At 47.4% G+C, this 22,952-nt stretch overlaps 1 protein-coding gene across 1 annotated transcript in view; it reads left to right on the top strand.

Annotated features, from left to right (window-relative positions):
* Window positions 1-22,415, top strand: part of LOC135807194 (uncharacterized) — a 50,751-nt gene extending 28,336 nt beyond the window's left edge. The window contains exons 5-7 of the mRNA XM_065321208.1: window positions 11,842-12,063; window positions 12,341-12,685; window positions 21,867-22,415. Of these exons, the coding sequence (XP_065177280.1) occupies window positions 11,842-12,063; window positions 12,341-12,685; window positions 21,867-22,069 (770 nt within the window). The 3' untranslated portion in view covers window positions 22,070-22,415. The remainder of the gene's footprint in view (window positions 1-11,841; window positions 12,064-12,340; window positions 12,686-21,866) is intronic.
* The last annotated feature ends 537 nt before the right edge of the window (window positions 22,416-22,952 follow it).

Raw genomic sequence — 22,952 nt, 5'->3', positions numbered from 1 at the left:
TCATTTCACTGAACCATTTTTCAAAATTTCGAAGGATATGAAAACTTGTGCCTGACTGGTATTGATGTATTCATGTAATGAATTCAGTTTAGCGTAGGCGCACATCTCGCAACTACGTATCTGCTGCGCTACAGCGCCCTCTACGGTTCTGGCCGCGGCACTTGTTTAGCGCGCCTTGCCGCGACCGGCAAGACCGCCTGCTGTGCATCACATTAATTTATGCGTACGCCATCACAATAATTAATTCAGTTTTGATCGGGTCCGAGTCCGCAACGTGGCACATCTCCTTGCCATTCTCAGTTTTGAGTCTTCTCTGCTTTGGCTCATGCCCGACTTGCATCCTGCTGCCTTTGTCTTTTGCTGCCGAGTAACGCTGCCTCACCACTCGACGGCGGACAATTCAAGCAATTTATATCTGACGAAGTCCAGAAAGCCGTCACCGCCGCCCTGGCAGAAACGGTCTCCCCACTGCTTGCCACCATCGGATCCTCGCAGCCTTCCCCCGCCATGGCCGTACCCACCGGAAATGCTGCGCCAACTGGTCCGGGTGCTGGCTCTCTATCTCATCCACTGAACGTGCCGTCTCACGTGAGAGAGAGGATTTTGCGAGGTGAGTGTGTTGATTTGAATACACTGTTACCGGAAGCTCTTGGGGCACCAAAGCGTGACACGATTCAGTTGAATTTCAGTGGGTCCAGGACTGTTGAGCTGCTGGATCCCAGCTCTGGCGGGCATGTCGAGAAAGTTCGTAGGCATGTTCACGACCTGGTTACATGGCTAGAAGCCTGGTCCAGATATATGTTCGTACTATGCTCGCACGCACCCAGCCGTTTCTCCGAACTGATGGCATATCAGGCCACCATTGTATCGGCCAACTCCTCATACTATCCGGAGGCCTGGCTCGAATATGACCGGGAGTTCCGTCTGGCAATCTCTCTTGACCCCAGTAAGCGTTGGGACGCCATTGACGGCAACCTCTGGCAACTGAAAATGACAGGCCGCTCACGCCCGCAGTGTAGTACATGCCGGATCACTCACCCTCCATCGGGTAGCCAGTGCCCTTTTCGTGCCTCCCGAGTACCAAACCAGCAGTTTGCACCACGGTCTGCCTACACCAAGTCTGGCAAAGAGATCTGCCGGAATTTCCAGCAAGGTCGATGCTCCAACACCGACTGTAAATTTGCCCACGTCTGCTCCCAATGTGAGGGCGCACATGCCCGCCCCTCCTGCCCGCGTCGCTTCTCCACTGGCAACCAGCGGCAGAACAAAGCTTAATGAACTGCATCTCGATAGTAGCATTCTCCGGACACACCCTACATTCTTTCACACTTGCCGCACACCTATTCACGTTAATCGCCTCCGTTCCTTACTGCGTGCACACCCCAATCAAGCTTTTGTTAAATATGTACTTCATGGCCTTACGTATGGTTTTGACATCGGCTTCAATGGCCCACGCCAAAGCAGCATGTTCTCCCCTAACTTACCTTCTGCGAGGATGCATCCCGATTTTATTACCAAATACCTGCAAGAATGTTGCTCCCGCTTTGAACTGCTAGGTCCTTTTTCCTCCTCGCTTTTTCCTTTTTTTCATTGCTCCGGTGTTGGCTGCGTTCCGAAAAAGAACGGCCGCTTCCGTTTAATCCACCATCTCTCTAGCCCAGAGGGTCAAAGTGTTAACGATGGAATTTCACGTGAAGATTTCAGCTTGCATTACATCACTATTGATCACGCGATCGATGCCATTATGCAGTACGGTCGTTCTGCTTATCTTTTCAAACTTGACATTCGGAGTGCTTTCCGCATTGTACCTGTGCGGCAGGAAGACTGGCCTCTGCTAGGTATTCACTGGCAAAACCAATATTATTTCGACACTGTGCTCCCCTTTGGCTTACGCTCCAGCCCTGCCATTTTTAACTCTATTGCCGACTGCCTTGAATGGATTGCTCGCTATGAGTTTTCTATTACTGACCTGCTCCATTATCTAGATGATTTCCTTTGCATTTCTCCATCGGAGCTGGTGGCGAACCAACGTGCTTCAATCCTGCTTCGCTGTTTTAACTATGTCCAAGTCCCCTTGGCACCTGACAAAGTGGAAGGTCCAGCTCAAGTGCTGTCGTTCCTGGGCATCGAGCTGGACTGTGGCAGACTGGAGGCCCGGCTACCAGACACCAAGTTGCAAGATCTCCGCACCTTGCTCGACCAGTATGTCAACCGTGGCGACATGACCCAACGCGAACTCGACTCACTACTGGGAAAACTCTCCTTCGCAGCTCGGGTAATTATACCTGGTCGGACATTCATGCGCCGACTCTGGGATATTTGTCACCGCTACAGTCAGCCACACTATAAGATCAAACTCTCAGTCGAGGCCCTGGAAGACCTGAAGTGGTGGCAACGCCTCCTCTCGCAATGGAACGGAAAGTCCTTCTTTCATATGCCAAATTGGACCCCGTCTCCCGACATCCAATTGTTTACTGATGCCAGCGGTTCGATCGGCTGGGGCGCATGTTATGGCCATCGCTGGATCCAGGGACAGTGGTTGCCGGAACAAGCCGACTACACCATCGAGTGGAAGGAGATGTTCGCCATTGCCGCAGCTTGCTCCTCCTGGGGCCTTGAATGGCGCAAGCTCCGCATACTCGTGTACTGCGATAACGAAGCCGTAGTGGCATGCCTGTCCAATGGTTGTAGCCGCTCCCCCCCAGTCATGGACCTGATACGACGGCTGTTCTTCATGTGCGCTAACTTTGGCTTCATTCTGTCAGCAAAGCATATTCCAGGATGCACTAACAAAGCCGCTGATGCTCTGTCTCGTTTTAACATTCAGGCGTTTCGCGAGGCGGTTCCGGGAGCTCGGGCGACAGCCGACCTGTTCCAGTCATTCTAACTGCCGCGGACGAATTAGCAGCACGATATGCTGCTCACGCTCTATCCGACAACACCAGACGAACGTATTCCGCCGGCGAATCTAAGTATCTCAAGTTCTGCCAACTTCAAAGATGGTCCCCGTTTCCCGCTTCAGACCTAATGCTGAGTAGTTTTGCTGCCTCCCTAACCCAGTCGGTCAGACCAGTGACTATTAAGGTTTACCTCAGTGCTATCAAGAACCTGCACCTGGAGCTCGGTTATGTCGACCCGACCGAGGGTGCGCACTTCCTCAAGCGAGTGGTACGCGGTATTTGCCGTTGCCATGGAGTAGCCGCTGTCCGCCCCAGGCTGCCAATCACGTTTCCTATTCTCTGCAGTCTGGTTGACACCTGCCTAGCTGCTCCAACCATGTGCCCTCACGACAAGCGCTGCCTGCATGCCGCTATGCTTGCCGTGTTCTTTGGTTTCTTCAGATGCGGTGAACTGCTAGAAGCACCTACCACGCGCGGCTGTTTGACATTCGAGTCAGGGATGCTCCATGTGCACCTACCACGCTCGAAGACAGACCCGTCCGGGGAAGGTACGACGGTGCTGATCGGGCCAGCGGTGCCGCCATACTACGCTGTGAGAGCCATGCTCACCTACCTCACTGCAACCGCCTCTGCTCGTCCAGGCAGTGCTGTGTTCATCCTGGCCAACGGGCAACGCCTCAACCGCAGCACTTTTACAGCCCACGTACGCACGCTGCTTAGCACCAGCGGCGTGGCAAACTGGCAGGACTATGCAGGCCACAGCTTCCGTATCGGGGCCGCTACCACTGCTGCCCTTGCTGGCGTCCCCGACCACCAGATCCGCTCCGCGGGACGGTGGCGCAGTGATGCATGCCTACGCTACATCCGGACCCCACCGTCATCGGCCCGAACGCTGGCCAGCAAACTATCCTCAGTAAGATCATCTCCCTGACACCGATATTTCTCAATTCACACAATTCCCTCATTATGAACTATGCTATGCTGCACTGCAATACTGTTGTGTATGGGTATGTACTGGCGGTATGGCGAGTCACTCATAACTGGTCTGCCTTTCTATTGCGGCATTATGGCCTTATGGTCCTGCCTTTCCATTGCGGCAATCACAGCCTCCGGGCTTCTGCCTTCCTGCGGCAATCACAGCCTCCGGGCTTCTGCCTTTCTGCGGCACTCGCAGCCTCACGGGCTCGTGCCTACCTTGCGGCAAAGACCAACCAGTTCCTCGTCACCAGTACTTACCCAACACAACCTAGCCTTATTCGTGTGGTGTATGCCTGTCTGCATGCCGCCGGTGTGCGCGGAATGCTAATGATGTATGCCTGCCTGCATGCCGTCTGCGTGCGCGGAATGCTAATGATGTATTCATGTAATGAATTCAGTTTAGCGTAGGCGCACATCTCGCAACTACGTATCTGCTGCGCTACAGCGCCCTCTACGGTTCTGGCCGCGGCACTTGTTTAGCGCGCCTTGCCGCGACCGGCAAGACCGCCTGCTGTGCATCACATTAATTTATGCGTACGCCATCACAATAATTAATTCAGTTTTGATCGGGTCCGAGTCCGCAACGTGGCACATCTCCTTGCCATTCTCAGTTTTGAGTCTTCTCTGCTTTGGCTCATGCCCGACTTGCATCCTGCTGCCTTTGTCTTTTGCTGACCCACCATCCCACCACTAACCATTAATACTACATTGCATCATTCCTACTTCAAGTACAATAAACCTGGTGGCGAGTCACTCATAACTGGTCTGCCTTTCTATTGCGGCATTATGGCCTTATGGTCCTGCCTTTCCATTGCGGCAATCACAGCCTCCGGGCTTCTGCCTTCCTGCGGCAATCACAGCCTCCGGGCTTCTGCCTTTCTGCGGCACTCGCAGCCTCACGGGCTCGTGCCTACCTTGCGGCAAAGACCAACCAGTTCCTCGTCACCAGTACTTACCCAACACAACCTAGCCTTATTCGTGTGGTGTATGCCTGTCTGCATGCCGCCGGTGTGCGCGGAATGCTAATGATGTATGCCTGCCTGCATGCCGTCTGCGTGCGCGGAATGCTAAACCTTGATTGCTTGATCCGGGTGTGTGCTGACTGACGTGAAAAATAGGCGCCCTGGGGAGTAGTCACCGCGAGGTGGCCATGATGTTAACACTGGCGGAACAGTTTGGAAGATTTCAAATTTGGACTTCACGGAGAATTTCACTTTGTTAGGAAATTAGAGGCCACATGCCCCGTATTGCTCTTTTTCTCTCCGAAACTCAACACTCTCAAGCCAGATATGAAAGAAAGAAAAATCATCAGTCACACCACCGGCACTCGAACCAGGGACCTTGCTCTTCGCGAGCAATGCGCTAACCAACTTTGTATTTGCTCGCAGTGGACATAGCTTGATCCGCTCCCCATGATATCAAGCGAATGGCCGAGGGCCCTCTTGATTGGTGTGAGTTGCCAGTATGTTGCAAGCCAGATATGGATTGATCGAAGAAGGATAGATTGACCATCACTGTGGATAAGAGTCATACTGTAGCTCAGTTGGTTAGAGCATTGCTCGCGAATAGCAAGGTCCCTGGTTCGAGTCACGGTGGTGTGACTGATGATTTTCTTTTTCTTTTATATCTGGCTTGCGAGTGTTGAGTTTCGGAGAGAAAAGGAGCAGTACGGGGAATATGGCCTCTAGTTTCCTAACACTTAACAGTGTGGGAGATTTAACAGAATTTACAAATACTGGACACAGGTTTTGCAAAGCGTACAATGCGGAATGCGATGTTTGTTGCTTATGATTGTAGGGGTGAAACGATTAGCTCGAGTAATTCGTACGAAAATTTCGAACGAGCGAGTAGTTCAGGTACTAGTACTAGAGGGGCTGGGGTGAGGGAAACCCCCGTCACTCGGACTCCCCCCAACGCACACTCTACCAACTGTACCCACACTTCCCAAACATCGACACATGTACACCAGACCTCATCACGCACTGAAACACCACCGGCTGCACCAACCAGATCAACATTGGCTACAACTAGTACAGGTGAATATACGGGAAGCAGTTCGGATGGCTGGGCCGAAGTTGTACGGCGTCGGGTCACGTTCCGGTACGTGAAGCCTGTGGCCCCAGCTAACCCCAACATCCTCACAGGCGTAGAAAAAGTCGCGAAATCTGTGTTCTACGTGGGCAATGTCCACATGGAGTGTAGCGCTAACGCAACCACTGACTGGTGCAAGGACCGTGAGGCTGAGGTGCTCAATTGCAGTATTAGCGAATCCCGGACCTTTGGCACAGCATATGCACGACTGACTGTCCTAGCGACGGATGAATGCAAAATACTCAGTACAGGATTTTGGCCAGCAACAATTAGCCACACCGTCCGTAAGTGGCGCTTTGTCGACGGTACCAACGTGACTGAACGTGGTGGTGATAGTTCCCCATCATAATCATGTTGTCTATGTCTTCCCTCAACTTGCATGCTACCCCATTCTACCCCAGATCAGAATCCGACCTAAAGCTGATAACCATGAATTGTCGGTCTTTCGTCAATAAATTAGCTGAACTTTCGATTGTTCTGGAGAGCACTAAGCCAAGTATTGGTTGCCTCACAGAGACCTGGCTGTGCCCATCTATTTCCGTGCATGTACTGGGCTATTCCTGTTTCAGACGAGACAGACCAGCACACGAGAACAGAAATGCACACTCTTTCACTAGAGGATATGGTGGTGTCGCCGTGCTTGTCCGGACTGATGCTTTTCAACATATTCTGCACAGACCCGACCTGCAGCGTCAGGGCTGTGAATCTGCCTGGGTGGAAGTTAAGTCTCAATGCACCCCTAACCCTATTCTTGTATGTTGTATGTATCGACCCCCTTCCCAATCGGCGGAACAATTGTCCTTCTTCTCGGATATGCTGGTCGATGCTATACAGTCCTCTTCCTATGACGAGTGTGACTTCTTCCTGACGGGGGATTTTAATGCCAAATATAATGATTGGTGCTCTTCTGACTCCACCTCTACAGCCGGTACCAACCTACAGACAGTTTTTTCAATGCTTGGGCTCCAACAACTAGTGAGTTTCCCAACATACACTTCATCAGCAGGTGCCAACTCGTGTCTTGACTTGTTGGTAACCAACAAACCCCGACATGTCCTCTCAGTCGACCACGCAGCTCCTCTTGGCACATCTGATCATCTGCAGGTTGTTTGTACGCTCAACTATGCATCGTGCTCGACACCACAAGCGACTGCTAAATCGTCCCTCCATCCCCAGGCTCAGTACAGGTATAAACAAGTGCCTACCCGTGTCTGGCAGGTTGTGAATGAAGACTTATCCAGGTTGGACTGGTCATTACTTCATCGGCATTCTGATGTTGATGATGCCATTGTCCTGTTTGATGCTTTACTACAGTCAGCATTCCATCGTCATCTGTTGCCTTACAAAGTTATTTCGCGGACAGGAGACTACATTAGGCCTCGTCCTACTATGCGGGATGCATCCCGACCCTGGATCACTCCGGACCTCAAGTGGGCTGTGAAACTGAAGCGAGATTTGTATAGCATTTATAGGAAGTATCCAACCAGTGAAAACTTCATTGCCTTTAAGCGCAAGCGAAACAAAGTGAACTGTTTGTCACGTACCCTCCATCGTCAGGATGTACAGTCGGTTCATGCCACCCTGTCTTCCCATGATCGCCCTAGTCTCCATCAATTTCTCCGCCATCTCCGTAAGAACTGTGGTCGGGAGCCGATCCGATCAATGACAGCTTCAGACGGCCCGGTAGCAACAGATCCCGCAGACATAGCAGACATATTGAACACGCAGTTTACGTCGTTTGGACTTCCTGACGACCCTACGTGGCCTATACCACCACTCACCCCTTCACCCTCAATACCTGCGTCCCTCCTATCATTGTCGACTGGTACAGCCCAAGTGAGGAAATATCTCCGTAATCTGAAAACTGGCAAGTCCCCTGGTCAAGACGGAATTACCAACGAAGTTTGGAGAGCTCTTGCTCCGTCTGTTGCCTATCCTGTGTCAATTATCTTGAATCTGTCATTTCGCGAAGGGAAATTCCCAGCCATGTGGAAAACTGCGGTAGTCGTGGCCACCTACAAAAATAGAGGACCACGCACCACCCCCAGCAACTATCGCCCTATCTCATTGCTCTCTACTTTATCAAAAGTGTGCGGACGTGTTGTATATGACATCATTTATGATCATGTTCGCATTTCACTTTCGCCAGCACAGTCGGGCTTTTGTCGGGGTGACTCCACCAGGTACCAGGTTACCCGCCTCGTGCAAGACATCCACACCACCCGGAACGCCCATAACCATGTTGGTTTAGTTTTCTTCGATCTCGCAAAGGCCTTCGACACTGTTTGGCACAGGGGTCTCTTAGCTAAGCTGCGAACAGTATATTGCATTGATGGCAAGGCTATCGGCTGGGTCTCATCGTATCTCTCTAACCGACATCAGCTTGTACGCCTCTCAACTGTGTTATCGGAGCCTTTACCCGTTACTTCTGGAGTCCCCCAGGGTTCAATCCTCGGGCCACCGCTATTTCTCCTGTATATTAATGACCTCCCCGATATTGCCCCTGGTGTCAGCCTTTTCGCTGACGACACAGCTCTGCTTTGCTCCAATGCTTGCCCTATACGACTGCACGAAGCCATGCAAGATAGCATTGGCAAGGTTATAACCTGGATGCATGATTGGAAGTTGCAGCCAAACGTTGATAAAACGGCAGCTATGTATATTTCCCCTTCTCCCCCTTCCCTGCCACTTTGTTTTCCTTCTTCAAGTGTTGCTATTCGTATTGTTGAAGAGCATAAGCATCTTGGCGTTATTATTGACTCTAAATTGCCGTGGTCATCCCATGTGCAGTATGTCTGCAAGCGCACAAGCTCCATTCTTTGGGCTCTTCAAGCCCACTGTAGACATCTTCCTCTTTCTTGCAAACGCTTGTTTTATCGTTGCTACATATTGCCCTTACTTGACTACTGTGATACTGCTTGGTCTGGCATAACTACTACTGTATTGAACAAGCTAGAAACCCATAACCGCATGCTCCTTAAAATCTTATTTAGCAAAGATCGTCGCTTTCCCTCCGCTAGTCTTTACGAAATTGCCAAGATCAGTCCCCTTTCCACTCGACATAAGTACCACCTCTGTGTTCTCATGCATAACATATTACAAAATAAAATACCCTTGCATATGCAGGCTTATAATTGGTTCTCCGAAACACGGAATACCCGGAACCCATTCAGTCTGCCACGCGCTGCCTCCACCCTATTCACTAGATCCCCGATCTTTGCTGGCTATGTGTTTTGGGCAACATTGCCAACGCAGGCCAAGACCAGCACGTCGATGGATAATTTTGTTGCTAAAATCTCTGCTCAATTATAGGTTTCATGTATATCCTGCTGGTTTGTCTCCTCCTTTGCCTTCTTTGCCTCTTATTTGTATTATTTTATCTGTTTTACTGCTGTGGTTGGCTTTCACCCTTGTCTCAGTTTTACTGGCTGTCATCATGATGTGCCATGAGATAATGATATAAATAAAAAAAATACATGTCAACAAACAATGGATCACTCGTAATATTTCGCTACTCCGAGTTTCATGCACTGTGTGCAATCATCAGGCGAACAATATTCGGTTGAATATTGTTCGCCTGATGATTGCACACAGTGCATGAAACTCGGAGTAGCGAAATTTTACGAGTGATCCATTGTTTGTTGACATGTGTCATTGCTCCCCCCAAGAAATTGGATGTTGAGCACTTTTTCTGCAGCTACAGGCATAGTCTTACTAAGTAAATAAAAAAATACATATATTGAGTATATTCGAAATTTTGTACTTTATCGGGTTTTTTTAGTATTGGCATTCTATTTTTCAAAAATCTTTTGTTGTACCGCTAGTTCACTGGTATGCATGCGTAATGCATGCCTTTGAGTCAGTATTTCATGACTTGGACGATGCAAGTTATGTTAGTTAGTTATGAGATACGAAAGTACTGATGAAAATCGTTACTTTACACTCCAGGGCCAAGTTGAGGGGCCCTATCCCACCACCCATGGCTGCTTCTGGACTTTTGTTAGGTTGGGATCCCGCGTACGGACAGAATGGGCAAGAGCATGTGAAAAAAATGTAAATGCTTTTTTTGGCTCCTAGGTGGCTCGCACACCGTGGCACTATGCCGCAATTTTGAGTTTTTCCGGCCTGGAAAGCCTGTCAGTGAGGCGCAAGAATTTTTAAATCATGTCCAGAGGGCCAGCATAGTGGCAGGAGTGTGTGGTGAAAAATTCACTCAAATCCATTGAGAAACACCAAAGTTACGGTCAATTGAATGCCATAATTATGAAATTTACGACCAGGTTGCTACCTTAACTGGCCCATGACTACTGAATACTGCAAATCATGATTCTTCTCCAATATGATAGCTACCAAATTCTTCATAAAACTGAGACTATAGTACTATGACAAACGTGACAACAACGGTGTAGGGGCTGCACCAAGACGCAGCAGTGATGCTGGGGCATTGATGGCTCTGCTGACCTGAGGTCTTGGCATCACTGCCAAAAACACGTACCAGAGCCAACCCCTGCATTCACTCTTCCCGGATCCATCACAGACCTCCCAGTGGTAAAGCAACACAAGCATCTTGGTTTGGTCATTGACTCAGACTTATCGTTTAGTAGACATGTCGACTATATCTGTAACAAAGTCAGTAAAGCTGTTGGCTACCTCATGTCGCACTGCTCCCACCTACCGCTTGAATTCGCCTTTTTATCATTGCTATATTCTCCCCCATTTTTCTCTATTGCTCAACCGCCTGGTCATCCCTACTAAGTAAATCGCTAATGAGTACCCTGGAAGTCCGCAGTAAGAGGATGCTGAAAGTCCTTTTCCGCAAACCATCATACTTTCCTTCTGTCGAGCTGTATGATATGTTAACACCTTCCCCATCTCTAGTCAAGCGGATCGAAAACTGTGCATTGTTGTTCATTCTATTCGTCTTGACAAAGCCCCGCCACACTTGCGTAAATATAACTGGTTTCTTCCCACTCATTTATTTATTTATGTTTTTCTCATTTTCAAGCCTCTTTTACGGGCAAATTAACACTCCCACTCATCCTACACGCACTTCCTGCACTTTGCCTAAAGCCCGAACATCAGCTCATACCAGATCTCAATTTTTCACTGCCTATTCTCTCTGGCTGTCCCTGCCTCTATCAGCAAAATCGTCTTGTACGCTAAATGATTTCAAGGTCAACATGAAGCTTGAATTCTTATAACTGCTAATTCTTACTTCGTACTGCTAATTCTTCATTCAGATTTGTTTATCTTTGCCTCGCCCCATGTAGGTTATTGCCTCCTGCAGTTTGTAATTTGTTTGCATTGTTTTGCTTACTGCCATGGCTGGCTATCGCCCCCCCCCCTCCCTCCATATTGGCCTATATTCCCTGGCCACGGGAAGGTGAAATAAATAAAATAAATAAATAAGGTCAGAAAAAGTAGGCTCTAGCACCACAAATTTATGTCTAAGTGATAATAACGGAAAGTATGATCGCGTTTGCGACAGGGGGAGGGGGAGTCAAGAGTGTAGTACTGCTATATGCATAGCGCAGTGCATCAACAGCACTACGCTATGCTGCAGAGACTCATCAGATGCTAAGGAGATCTTGTACAGACAGTAGCTGTTCATTCCATGCCCCCTGCAACTGTTTGCATGCGAATATGCATGTGGAGCATGCCTGCACTTTGAGTGCACAATCTGCAAATGTATACCCCGTGATCATTTCTCGATTTCTGCCAGTTCCTGCCATTAATCGAATATCCGTTCACTCCACGAATAATCAAATCCATCAAATTATTTGATCATTCTTTTCAATACCACAACTGTGTACAGGTAATACCTACCTAATCACATGACGGATTGTAATGTGCTGGACTGCCCTTTGTACAGGTGAATCCATTGTCGACAAACTAAATATAAACGTTACTGGCGAAGGGCTTGGGAGTTCAAACGTCACTGTTTTCAGCTTGATTGATTCAGAGTGGAGGGTGCACAGTGTGTACGCACAGAATACACTTTACCTGCTGGCTAATCTCTCCTTACCTGAAGGGAGATTTGCTATCAGATCTGCTGAGCGGATCATCTACACGTTTTCCGAATCTATTCAGGAAGGTGAGATAACGCGCGTGTGTATTTCTTCATGTTGACGCGTGTGTGCGATTCCCAAAGATTCTCGATGCAACCAATAATCAATTCAGAGAGCTAAAGGTTTCTCTCCAGCCATGTTAAATAACTAACCCCTCATGAAAGCAGCCTCTCTCTCTGTCTATCTCTTCGCCTCTCTCTCTCTCTCTCTCTCTCTCTCTCTCTGTCTCTCTCTGTCTCTCTGTCTCTCTCTCTCTCTCTTTGTCTCTGTATCTCTCTCTCTCTTCTTTCTCTCGTACTATAGCTGACACTGTTGCAGCAGAGCTGGCCAAGAATCCCTCCCAATTCCTCACCGTGAATGCCAGCTCGAATAATAACGTTATCCTGGTGCCCACAGCCCATCTGCGCAGCTACCTGGTCAACTTAAGAGTTTGGTTTCGGCCGTACAAAGTCGAATGCGTTGACATTCCTGGTACAAGCCAGTCAGACACCTGTAGTTACAGTTTGTTTGTGGAGACACTCCTGTTCAAGGATGGCCTATACGAGTTTGCCCTGTCTCCACACAACTCTACAGTACCTGTTCTATACAGAGTTCACCCAAGACAGACTACCATTGTAACTCTGATGCCCAGCATGCCAGGTAACAGTGGTAAGTTATCTGTGTGTTCAAGTGTAGCGAACATGTCTTTCTGTCTGAATCTCCACACATGCCATTACCAGTGGATGTGAGAGAGGTCTACATGCCGACCATAGACGTGAATAAAAACAGAGAGGATGCAATATGCACACAACAAACATAGTATTGGCGGAGGACGCGAGGTAAAATAAAAATATTACTATAACAGGGACATGCTCCTCGGAGTACAGATACAACGCACAGAGTACATATATGACACATGGAGTACAAAGTAGCGAGAGTTCCCAGATTACCTTGAGTGCTCAACACCACAAAGATGGAGCATTATCACAAATGCAGAAGAAAACAGAGACAACTGGCTAGTTGATTGCTGTAACGCTGGGTTCATCCTGCATATAGCAAAGCTAAGGCAATCCTCAGACAACTGTTAGGTACCTCCTCCCGTACGTTGTACAACCTTTTCAAAGCTGGCCTGCATGCGCCCTCGTACTCACCTTTTGTCTCCTTTTGTCACCTTTTGTTCCGTTGGCCTGGGTAGCTACTTGCGCGCCCATATTTGCCATAGCTACCCAGGCCCTTTATCTTGCCGCCCTCACTTCTCTCTCTCTTCCCTAATGTAGTCGTTTCGTTCGTCTTGGTCTCTGTCTCTAAGAAATGTCGTCCCATCTACCAGTTCCCGTTTTCCATAATGTCTTTGAGAGTAATCGTCCTTTTTGAAATAGACACAAATGATAACCTGCACATCATCTGGGTCCAATTTCATACGCAGGCAGGTAGCAAAGCAAAGCGCGAAGGTAGAAAAGCGCGATATTAGTGTGACATTTGAAGTTAGTGAGACATGGTGCAGATGGTGTCAGTTTTACAAGGAGGTGAGAATTAGGGAAAGAAGGAGAGTTGACAGTCAAGTTACAGTGACGGCAGGCAAGCCCTGTACCTGGTGGTGGCCGGCAGGTGACAAAGTTACACCAGTGCCATAGCGTGAGAGATAGAACTTATTCTAATTAGCAAATTAAAGTTGTGTGGACCCTGGCTAGCGCCAGACGTTACTAAAGTAACGTCTTCTGCATAGCTACGGGAATAATAGTGAATAATAATAGTTCACAGAAGCAGACTTCTCCAGCACAGAAGTTGAAGTCATCCATTCCGACGTCCTACCAAGCACCGGAGATGGCAATTAATAACCGGGACATCAAGCGCCCGCGTGGCCGACCCCATCTCAAGTGGATTGACAATATTAAAAATGATCTAAAGCACGCCAATATTGATATTTCTGACTGTTTTGAACTGGCTCTAGACAAGAAAAAAATGGTTGATGCGTGTGGAAAAATGTGCTGCGGATGCGTAGTTGTTCTTACTGCGATAAGTTCTAACAATAATGAGATGCCTTTTTTCGGCTCTTCTGCCTGGATTTCGTTGACAGATGCGTTAAGCCCATGGATCCTTCCATGAGTGACATGCGAACTGTAACTATTATTATATTTAAATATTCGACGAGGAGACAATAATTTTAATATGGCAATAAGTAGGACGAGCTGAAGTGACATTTGGATTACTTTATTAACAATGTAAGCGATGGAAACGATGCAAAAAACAATGTAAAGGGTAAGGAAGATACATGTATGAAGAAAAAAGCGATGGAAAGAAAGATGATTTGAACAAGTTTTCGTACAACACTCTTCAGGAATCACCGTTGTACTAAAGAACAAAATGAGAACAAAGGAAATAATATAGCAATCAAGGTAGGGTAGCAAGATACAATGACAGCACTGGAATATCGAGGTGTGATTTCTCACAAAAGCGTGCAGAAAACAAGGGTATACAAGTAGGAACTAAGCGTGACAAGTGTGTATCAGCAACAAACAGAACAAAAAGTGAGAATGAATGATAATAATAAAAATATAACAAACAAGAAGGTGACAAACCACATTTAGGCACAAGTGGCAACAACGTTGCCACACTACACAAACGAACATTATTTGAACAATTTTAGGGTAATACCACTTTCTTTCTGGACACACAAATTCGGCTTATGAATGCGCTGACAAACAGCTTCCAAAATTTGTAACTGCAACAGATAACCATGCCGAGCACGGCACAAAACAGGAATCAGAATAAGTACGGCAACAGTCAGTACTAGAGACCAAATGATTGTATACTGAAGACTTGTTATTACGAGACGCACGCACACAATCTCGACTCACGCGCACAATTTCACACTCACTCTCACCCCCACTCAGCTCACCTTCTCCCTCACTGCTCAAACCAGAACCTGCTCCATCATCCACACCGGTTTGAATCTCCTCCTCACTTGCATCGTCCTGCGTCTCACCTTCACCATTAACGCCAGCCGCAAATGCCGTTGCCTTCATGTTAGTCGTCGTCCTCTCCGATTGTTTCCTTTGTACGTTTACCGTGAATTCATAGGTCCGGTTGTAATCTGCTGTAGATCTGCGTGGTCTGTCATTTGCTGCTTTGTTTTGTGGATCAGTTGCTGTTGTTGTTAGATGTGAAGCTGGTGTTGTTGTTGGATGTGAAGCTGGTGTTGTTGTTGCAGCCATGGTTGTTGATCTTTCTGTTGAATCCAGCTCTGGTTCCAGTGGGACAAATCGACCACCAGGAGTGCTCCCCACCACCACAGACCTCGAAGGAGGAGGGTCAGGGGGAGGCAGAGGTGCTGTCACCACTCGAAGCACAGCCCCAGGCACAGTACCCAGCGGCACAGACTTAGGCCGTTCTGCCGTTCCGCCTCTGACATCGGTGTTGGACGGGCTTGAGCTTGGCAGCTCTTTAGAGGTGCATGCGGAACCGCCATTGGTGCAGCCCTCAGGTGTGCCTAAGTCTGTGCCGCTGGGTGCTGTGCCTGGAGCTGTGCCTCGAGTGGTGACAGCACCTCTGCCTCCCCCTGACCCTCCTCCTTCGAGGTCTGTGGTGGTGGGGAGCACTCGTGGCGGTCGATTTGTCCCACTGGAACCAGAGCTGGATTCAACAGAAAGATCAACAACCATGGCTGCAACAACAACACCAGCTTCACATCCAACAACAACACCAGCTTCACATCTAACAACAACAGCAACTGATCCACAAAACAAAGCAGCAAATGACAGACCACGCAGATCTACAGCAGATTACCACCGGACCTATGAATTCACGGTAAACGTACAAAGGAAACAATCGGAGAGGACGACGACTAACATGAAGGCAACGGCATTTGCGGCTGGCGTTAATGGTGAAGGTGAGACGCAGGACGATGCAAGTGAGGAGGAGATTCAAACCAGTGTGGATGATGGAGCAGGTTCTGGTTTGAGCAGTGAGGGAGAAGGTGAGCTGAGTGGGGGTGAGAGTGAGTGTGAAATTGTGCGCGTGAGTCGAGATTGTGTGCGTGCGTCTCGTAATAACAAGTCTTCAGTATACAATCATTTGGTCTCTAGTACTGACTGTTGCCGTACTTATTCTGATTCCTGTTTTTCTGTTTTGTGCCGTGCTCGGCATGGTTATCTGTTGCAGTTACAAATTTTGGAAGCTGTTTGTCAGCGCATTCATAAGCCGAATTTGTGTGTCCAGAAAGAAAGTGGTATTACCCTAAAATTGTTCAAATAATGTTCGTTTGTGTAGTGTGGCAACGTTGTTGCCACTTGTGCCTAAATGTGGTTTGTCACCTTCTTGTTTGTTATATTTTTATTATTATCATTCGTTCTCACTTTTTGTTCTGTTTGTTGCTGATACACACTTGTCACGCTTAGTTCCTACTTGTATACCCTTGTTTTCTGCACGCTTTTGTGAGAAATCACACCTCGATATTCCAGTGCTGTCATTGTATTTTGCTACCCTACCTTGATTGCTATATTATTTCCTTTGTTCTCATTTTGTTCTTTAGTACAACGGTGATTCCTGAAGAGTGTTGTACGAAAACTTGTTCAAATCATCTTTCTTTCCATCGCTTTTTTCTTCATACATGTATCTTCCTTACCCTTTACATTGTTTTTTGCATCGTTTCCATCGCTTACATTGTTAATAAAGTAATCCAAATGTCACTTCAGCTCGTCCTACTTATTGCCATATTAATATTATTATATGAAAATGATAATCCTAGCACTAAGGTAATAACAGGAAAAACTGCGAAAGCACTTTAAAACGAACTTGTAAAGACTACTAGTATACTGTGACACAAGATATGACACCATGGCCAACCAGGGCCAAACAGACAGAACAAGCTGCTACTAGAACAATTTCAAACGAATAATGCTGTCCTTCTGGACACACAGATTAGGCTTATGAATACGTTGACAAACAGCTCGTTTGAAATTGTTTTAGTAGCAGCTTGTTCTGTCTGTTTGGCCCTGGTTGGCCATGGTGTCATATCTTGTGTCACAGTATACATGTCTTTTTTTCTTTTTTTTATTTATTTCACCTTCCCGTGGCCAGAGAATATAGGCCAATATGGAGGGAGGGGGGCGGTAGCCAGCCATGGCAGTAAACAAAAACAAAGCAAAAATAAATAAATATTACACATTACTGGAGGCAAAGAGAAACAAATGTGGATGAAGAACTAGCAGTTATTAGAACACGAGCTTCATGTTGGCCTTGTAATCCTTTAGCGTACAAGACGATTTTACTGATAGAGGCAGGGCCAGCCAGAGAGAATAGGCAGCAAAAAACGGAGATCTGGTATAAGCTGAGGTTCGGCCTTTAGGTAAAGTGCAGGGATTGCGCGTAGGACGAGTGGGAAGAAACCAGTTATATTTACGCAAGTGTGGCGGGGCTTTGTCAAGACGAATAGAATGAACAACAATACACAGTTTTCGATCAGCTTGACTAGAGATAGGGAAGGTGTTAAACATATCATACAGCTCGGCAGAAGGAAAGTATGATGGTTTGCGGAAAAGGACTTTGAGTATCCTCTTATTGTGGACTTCCAGGGTACTCATTAACGATTTACTAAGTAGGGATGACCAGGGGTTGAGCAATAGAGAAAAATGGGGAGAATATAGCAATGATAAAAAAGGCGAATGCATTCAAGCGGTAGGTGGGAGCAGTGAGACACGAGGTAGCCAACAGCTTTACTGACTTTGCTACAGATATAGTCGACATGTCTACTAAACGATAAGTCTGAGTCAATGACCAAACCAAGATGTTTGTGTTGTTTTACCACTGTGAGGTCTGTGAGGGATCCGGGAAGAGTGAATGCATTGGTTGGCTCTGAGTTCGGCAGGAATAATATCTCAGTCTTGGCGATATTAGGTCTTAGTCTCCAGGTAGTCATCCACTGATGGACTTCGTTGATACCGCGCTGGAGACTGTCTCGCAGCCTGTCTAGACACTCATTGAACCGGAGCAGTGCAGTATCGTCAGCAAATAAGGACACACCTTCAACATGACTGGGAAGATCATTTATATACACTAGGAAAAGGAGGGGCCCTAGGATGGATCCCTGGGGCACTCTGGACAGAACAGGTGAAGCATCTGAGAGAGTTCCACCTACAAAGACAACTTGCGTTCTGTCGGATAGGTAGTCTGTAATCCACTCCAGCGCTGAGTCACACACACCGAAAACTTTGGAAAGTTTAGCAAGTAATGCACGGTGCCACACGGTGTCGAAAGCTTTCTCGAGGTCGAAAAAGCACATGGCAACTTTCCGCCCCATATGACGATGGTCGGCAATGTTTTGGATCAGCTTGGTGAGCTGTAGAGCGGTCGAGTCACCACGACGAAACCCAGATTGCGCGGGATCCAGAGCAGGAGAAATATGATTATACAATTGATTGAAGAAGAGCCGTTCGCAAAGTTTGGAAATACAGGACAGGAGGGAAATTGGGCGATAGTTACTAGCTTGAGATTTGCTGCCTTTGCACTTGTAAATAGGCACAATTTTAGCCAGTTTCCAGTCAGTAGGGAACTTGCCTGTGGTAAAGGAGAGGTTAAATAGGCGGCTAAGTGGAAAAGAAATCGCAGGAGCTAGCTTCTTTATCATATTGTTCGTGATACCGTCTAGCCCTGGCGCTTTCCCAGATTTCAGGTTTGAGATGGCTTTACGAACATCTGCTGTAGTGATATGAACGCGGGTGAATTGGCGAGTAAGACGAGTGCCATATTGGAGAGGGGGTATTACTAAACGTGGGTCATCAGGCACCGCGACAGAGGTAAACTGCTTGTTGAGGATGGTTGCTTTTTGGAAGCTGTCAGACACCAGCAGCCCATCAGGGCTTGCAATGTCAGGGATGCCAGGTTTTACTTTGTGCGATCGCTGACTGCGGACAAACTGGTGAAGCGTAGTGCTGCCTGAGGTAAGTGTTGTTTTGATTGAACGAATGTACTGGCGGTGGCACCAGCGGGAGAGATGTCTCACCTGGTTCCGCTGTGCCTTATATGCTGATAGGTTGTAGTCCGTAGGGAATTTCTTGGAGAGGCTGAATAGGTCACGCTTCAACTTGATAGCCTTGCGTAGTTCAGTGGAAACCCATGGATGATATTTGCGTGTACACCCTGGGGTTGAGGGAGTTCGATTTGGTTTGCGGGAGCTATGAAGGGGAACATACTTGGACAGCACAGTCTGCAGGACACTGTGCAGGTTACTAAGTGCACTGTCCACGTCTGAGGATATTAATGAGTTCCAAGGTACTGAGTCTAAGTCTGCATTGACCGCCTCCCACACAGCAGGTGTGACGTGTCGGAGATCGAAAGACATAGGGTTAGGCTCCTGAGCTTGAGACGTTATTTCGCGGGGAGACTAAGGCAGGGGATGTCGAACTGGCAGTACACAATGGCATGGTCTGAGGCGCCCAAAGGGCAGTCAGTTTCGACGCAAGACGAGAGATTGGCACGGTTACTAAATACCAAATCCAAGCAGGCTTGGACACCAGAGGGTGACGTGTATGTACATGTGTTGACGAGTTGGTGAAGACCGAATGGACTGAGCGTGCGATACAATTCAGCACCGGCAGTATTGGTGGAATCTGTTGAACACCATGACGTGTGCTTGCTGTTAAAATCACCTGTCAAGATAACGTGAGAAGATGAAAGAGGAAGAGTAATGAGTACGTCTTCGAGAGTCTGGCAGTACCTTGCTATATCTGTTGGCTTAGCAGAAGGTGGACGATAACTGCAGCAGAGGAGGATCGGCTCAGCTGCAGCTGGGTACGGCTGGAGTTGAACCCAAACGGCTTCGCACCCATCGCGGGCTAGATCGGGACGCATGGCAACAGACTTAAACTTATTCTGTCGAACAAGGATAGAGACACCACCATAACCTCTTGCACTTGTCCCGGACTTATTCTCTGCAGGGGGCCTGTCCCTCCGGAAGGTGTCATAACGCGTAATATTAAGTGCAATATTCGGGTCGAGCCAGGTTTCAGTTAGGCAGATTATGTCAGGCTGCCACTCTTCAGCAACAATAGTAAGCTCTGTACACTTATTTACTACAGAACGACAGTTTGTTGTTAGGAGTGTGAGCTGGGGTGGTGTAGAATGCTGGTGAGTGGGAAGGGAGTGTCTGGTAGGAAAGAATGGGTGTGCGTGTGGGTTCAGTGAGGAAGGTGGGTGTGGGTCCAATTGCATGGTTTAGTTACTAGCAGACTGATCCAAGGTTGTGCTGTCAGATGCAAATCTCCATTCCCTGATGGAAACTTTGCTTGGCCAGAAATCTTCTTCGAGAACCTGGTCAGTATGCTCAGCCGGAACAACAAGGTGAGCATAAGCAGTACCAAAGTACTTGGACTCCGAAATTGAGCAACTGAGGATGTCAACTGCTTTCTTTTTTCACCACTCCCTGATAGAGTCAGCCTCACACCCAGGATCGACATTTCCGAGGTAGAAGCACTTCCGCTTGATCCTTTCTGCCCCCTAGAGGCTGCCTCGCTTACTGGACATCGGCTTTTTGTACTGTGATGTGATAGAACGCTGCAGTGCGGGAGCACGAGCCATGTGTCGGTGTGGAGGATACTGCCAACCATTACGGTCAGTGTCACCAGGAGTGCCAGAGCTGGTCATTCGCGTGCCATGTTTGGGTGCGGGAGGTGCGTACTGGGAACCTACTTGAACAATGGGCTCTGTAGAGGATGCGCCAGGAATGGTAGAAGTGTACATATTTGGACCTACTTGTACATTGGGCTCTGTAGTAGATGCACGTGAAAGGGTGGCAGCGTACGTATTCGGTTGGTACCGAGTGGTTAGTGGCACTCCCGGGGCTCGCACTTGCTGACTTTTGAGCTTCCCCATCTCTTCCCGCAATCGTGACAATTGGGCTTCGAAGTTTTCTTGCGAAGACTTACTTGTTTCAATCACATTTCGTAGTTGCGAAATCTCATTTGAAAGTGCTCGGACTACGTCTAACAGTTCTGATACAATTGGTACCATACCGGTTTCAGATGGCGCTCCTCTGGCTGGTGCGCTGGCTCCCTGGCCCTGCTTACGGAGAGCGAACACGAGGTCCGCCCTGGATAGGTCGTCCCATCCTGGAATTCGGGCGTCCTTGGCTACCTGCTGCAACACATTGAACTCGATCAGGGCTAGGTCTAGGGTTGAGTCCGCCATAGCTGTGCTTCCTTGGTCAGTGCTCGACAAACAAAACAAAAGTAAGGAGCCGATTGGCGGAGCAACAAAATTTGCTTCCACCTACTACCACACCAAAAAAGGACACTATTTTATTTTACAAGTTCGTTAAGTGCTTTCGCAGTTTTTCCTGTTATTACCTTAGTGCTAGGATTATCATTTTCATAGGTGTTGTTTCTTCTCACTCCATTTCTCTTTATTAATATTATTATGTGAAAAGAATTCGGGTGGACACACCCATTCCCACCGAATTCTTTTCACAGATGAAGCTACAGGAAGCCTCAGCCCTTCTTCAAAATTAATATTATTATATTATTATTATTCCAACTCCGAGTTTCACAGTAATCAATCATCATGCAGGTCACCTGATGGTGACTCAACTTGAAATTTGGAGGTGTTGTTCTACTTCTGTAATGACAATGCATCATGAAAAATAACAATGCTCTCTTGCATGAAGGAGTTGCCATCGGCCATTTTTACTTTTATGATTTTTATATTGAATTCAGTTGTTGTGCGATGGATGTGCCAATAGCGCTTACTACATAAAACTGATGCATGCCATAGGATACTGATGTGTTTGGTGACAGTTTGAACAATTATGGCCGTTTTACAACACTCGTTGTTTAAATTTGTTTGAATCTTGCCATAGATCGTAGTAGTGGCATCACAGACACAAGTACATCCATCAACTCTACGCCATCGGCCCGCTGTGAGAATGGTACTGATTCTACAATAACTACATCCCGGGTGAAGAAGGCGATCATTTATTCCACTCTCGTAACAGCACTGTTAATGACGGAGATCTTTGCAGCCATCACACTGATATACATAACATACCAGGCAAGAAGCTAGGTCTTTTTTCCTGTCGCAATTCCTGCACTTTTGTTCTCTTTTTCTTTATATCCCCTTTTGCACAGTACTTCATAATAGTCACAAATGTAAGAGTACTCCGTAAATCTTTTGTTGTTTCAGTTGGTCTCATTGCGATTGTCATATTATGGTATAAAGTGATAAGATAAGTTGCTAAAATATCGCATGTACTTCATCAATGGTAGTCCACGTCTCTTCAAATTGATATGCAGAACATTGTGCCTATTGATACATTGATACGTTCATAGGATAATTTTATTTTATTTTATAAAGTTTTGATGTAAAGTGTATTCCGGCTTCGGTTTGAAAATCTTTATTTTACATTGCATTTTCCTACCATGGCTGGTTATCGCTCTCATCTCTGGGGTTGCTCCCCACATTAGCAATGCATGCACATGCTACGAGATTGAGTTTAATAATAGGGAGGTTCTGCTCTACGTTTTGGGAACGCGACGCAAAGAATCACGCGAACTCTCTTCGCGTTCCCGTAACGTAAAGAAATGCTGTTCTGCTATACGTTTCATCTAGAGAAGTCACGTGGAATGTGTACTGGGAATTTTCCCTTTCATATTTGGCAGTTTTCTGCATGCAGTTGATCGATACCCAGTTATCGCTCTCATCTCTGGGGTTGCTCCCCACATTAGCAATGCATGCACATGCTACGAGATTGAGTTTAATAATAGGGAGGTTCTGCTCTACGTTTTGGGAACGCGACGCAAAGAATCACGCGAACTCTCTTCGCGTTCCCGTAACGTAAAGAAATGCTGTTCTGCTATACGTTTCATCTAGAGAAGTCACGTGGAATGTGTACTGGGAATTTTCCCTTTCATATTTGGCAGTTTTCTGCATGCAGTTGATCGATACC

The sequence above is a fragment of the Sycon ciliatum genome, chromosome 1 (genome assembly GCF_964019385.1).
Source record: "Sycon ciliatum chromosome 1, ocSycCili1.1, whole genome shotgun sequence".
Lineage (NCBI taxonomy): Eukaryota > Metazoa > Porifera > Calcarea > Leucosolenida > Sycettidae > Sycon > Sycon ciliatum.
This window is presented reverse-complemented; position numbering and strand designations above follow the sequence as displayed.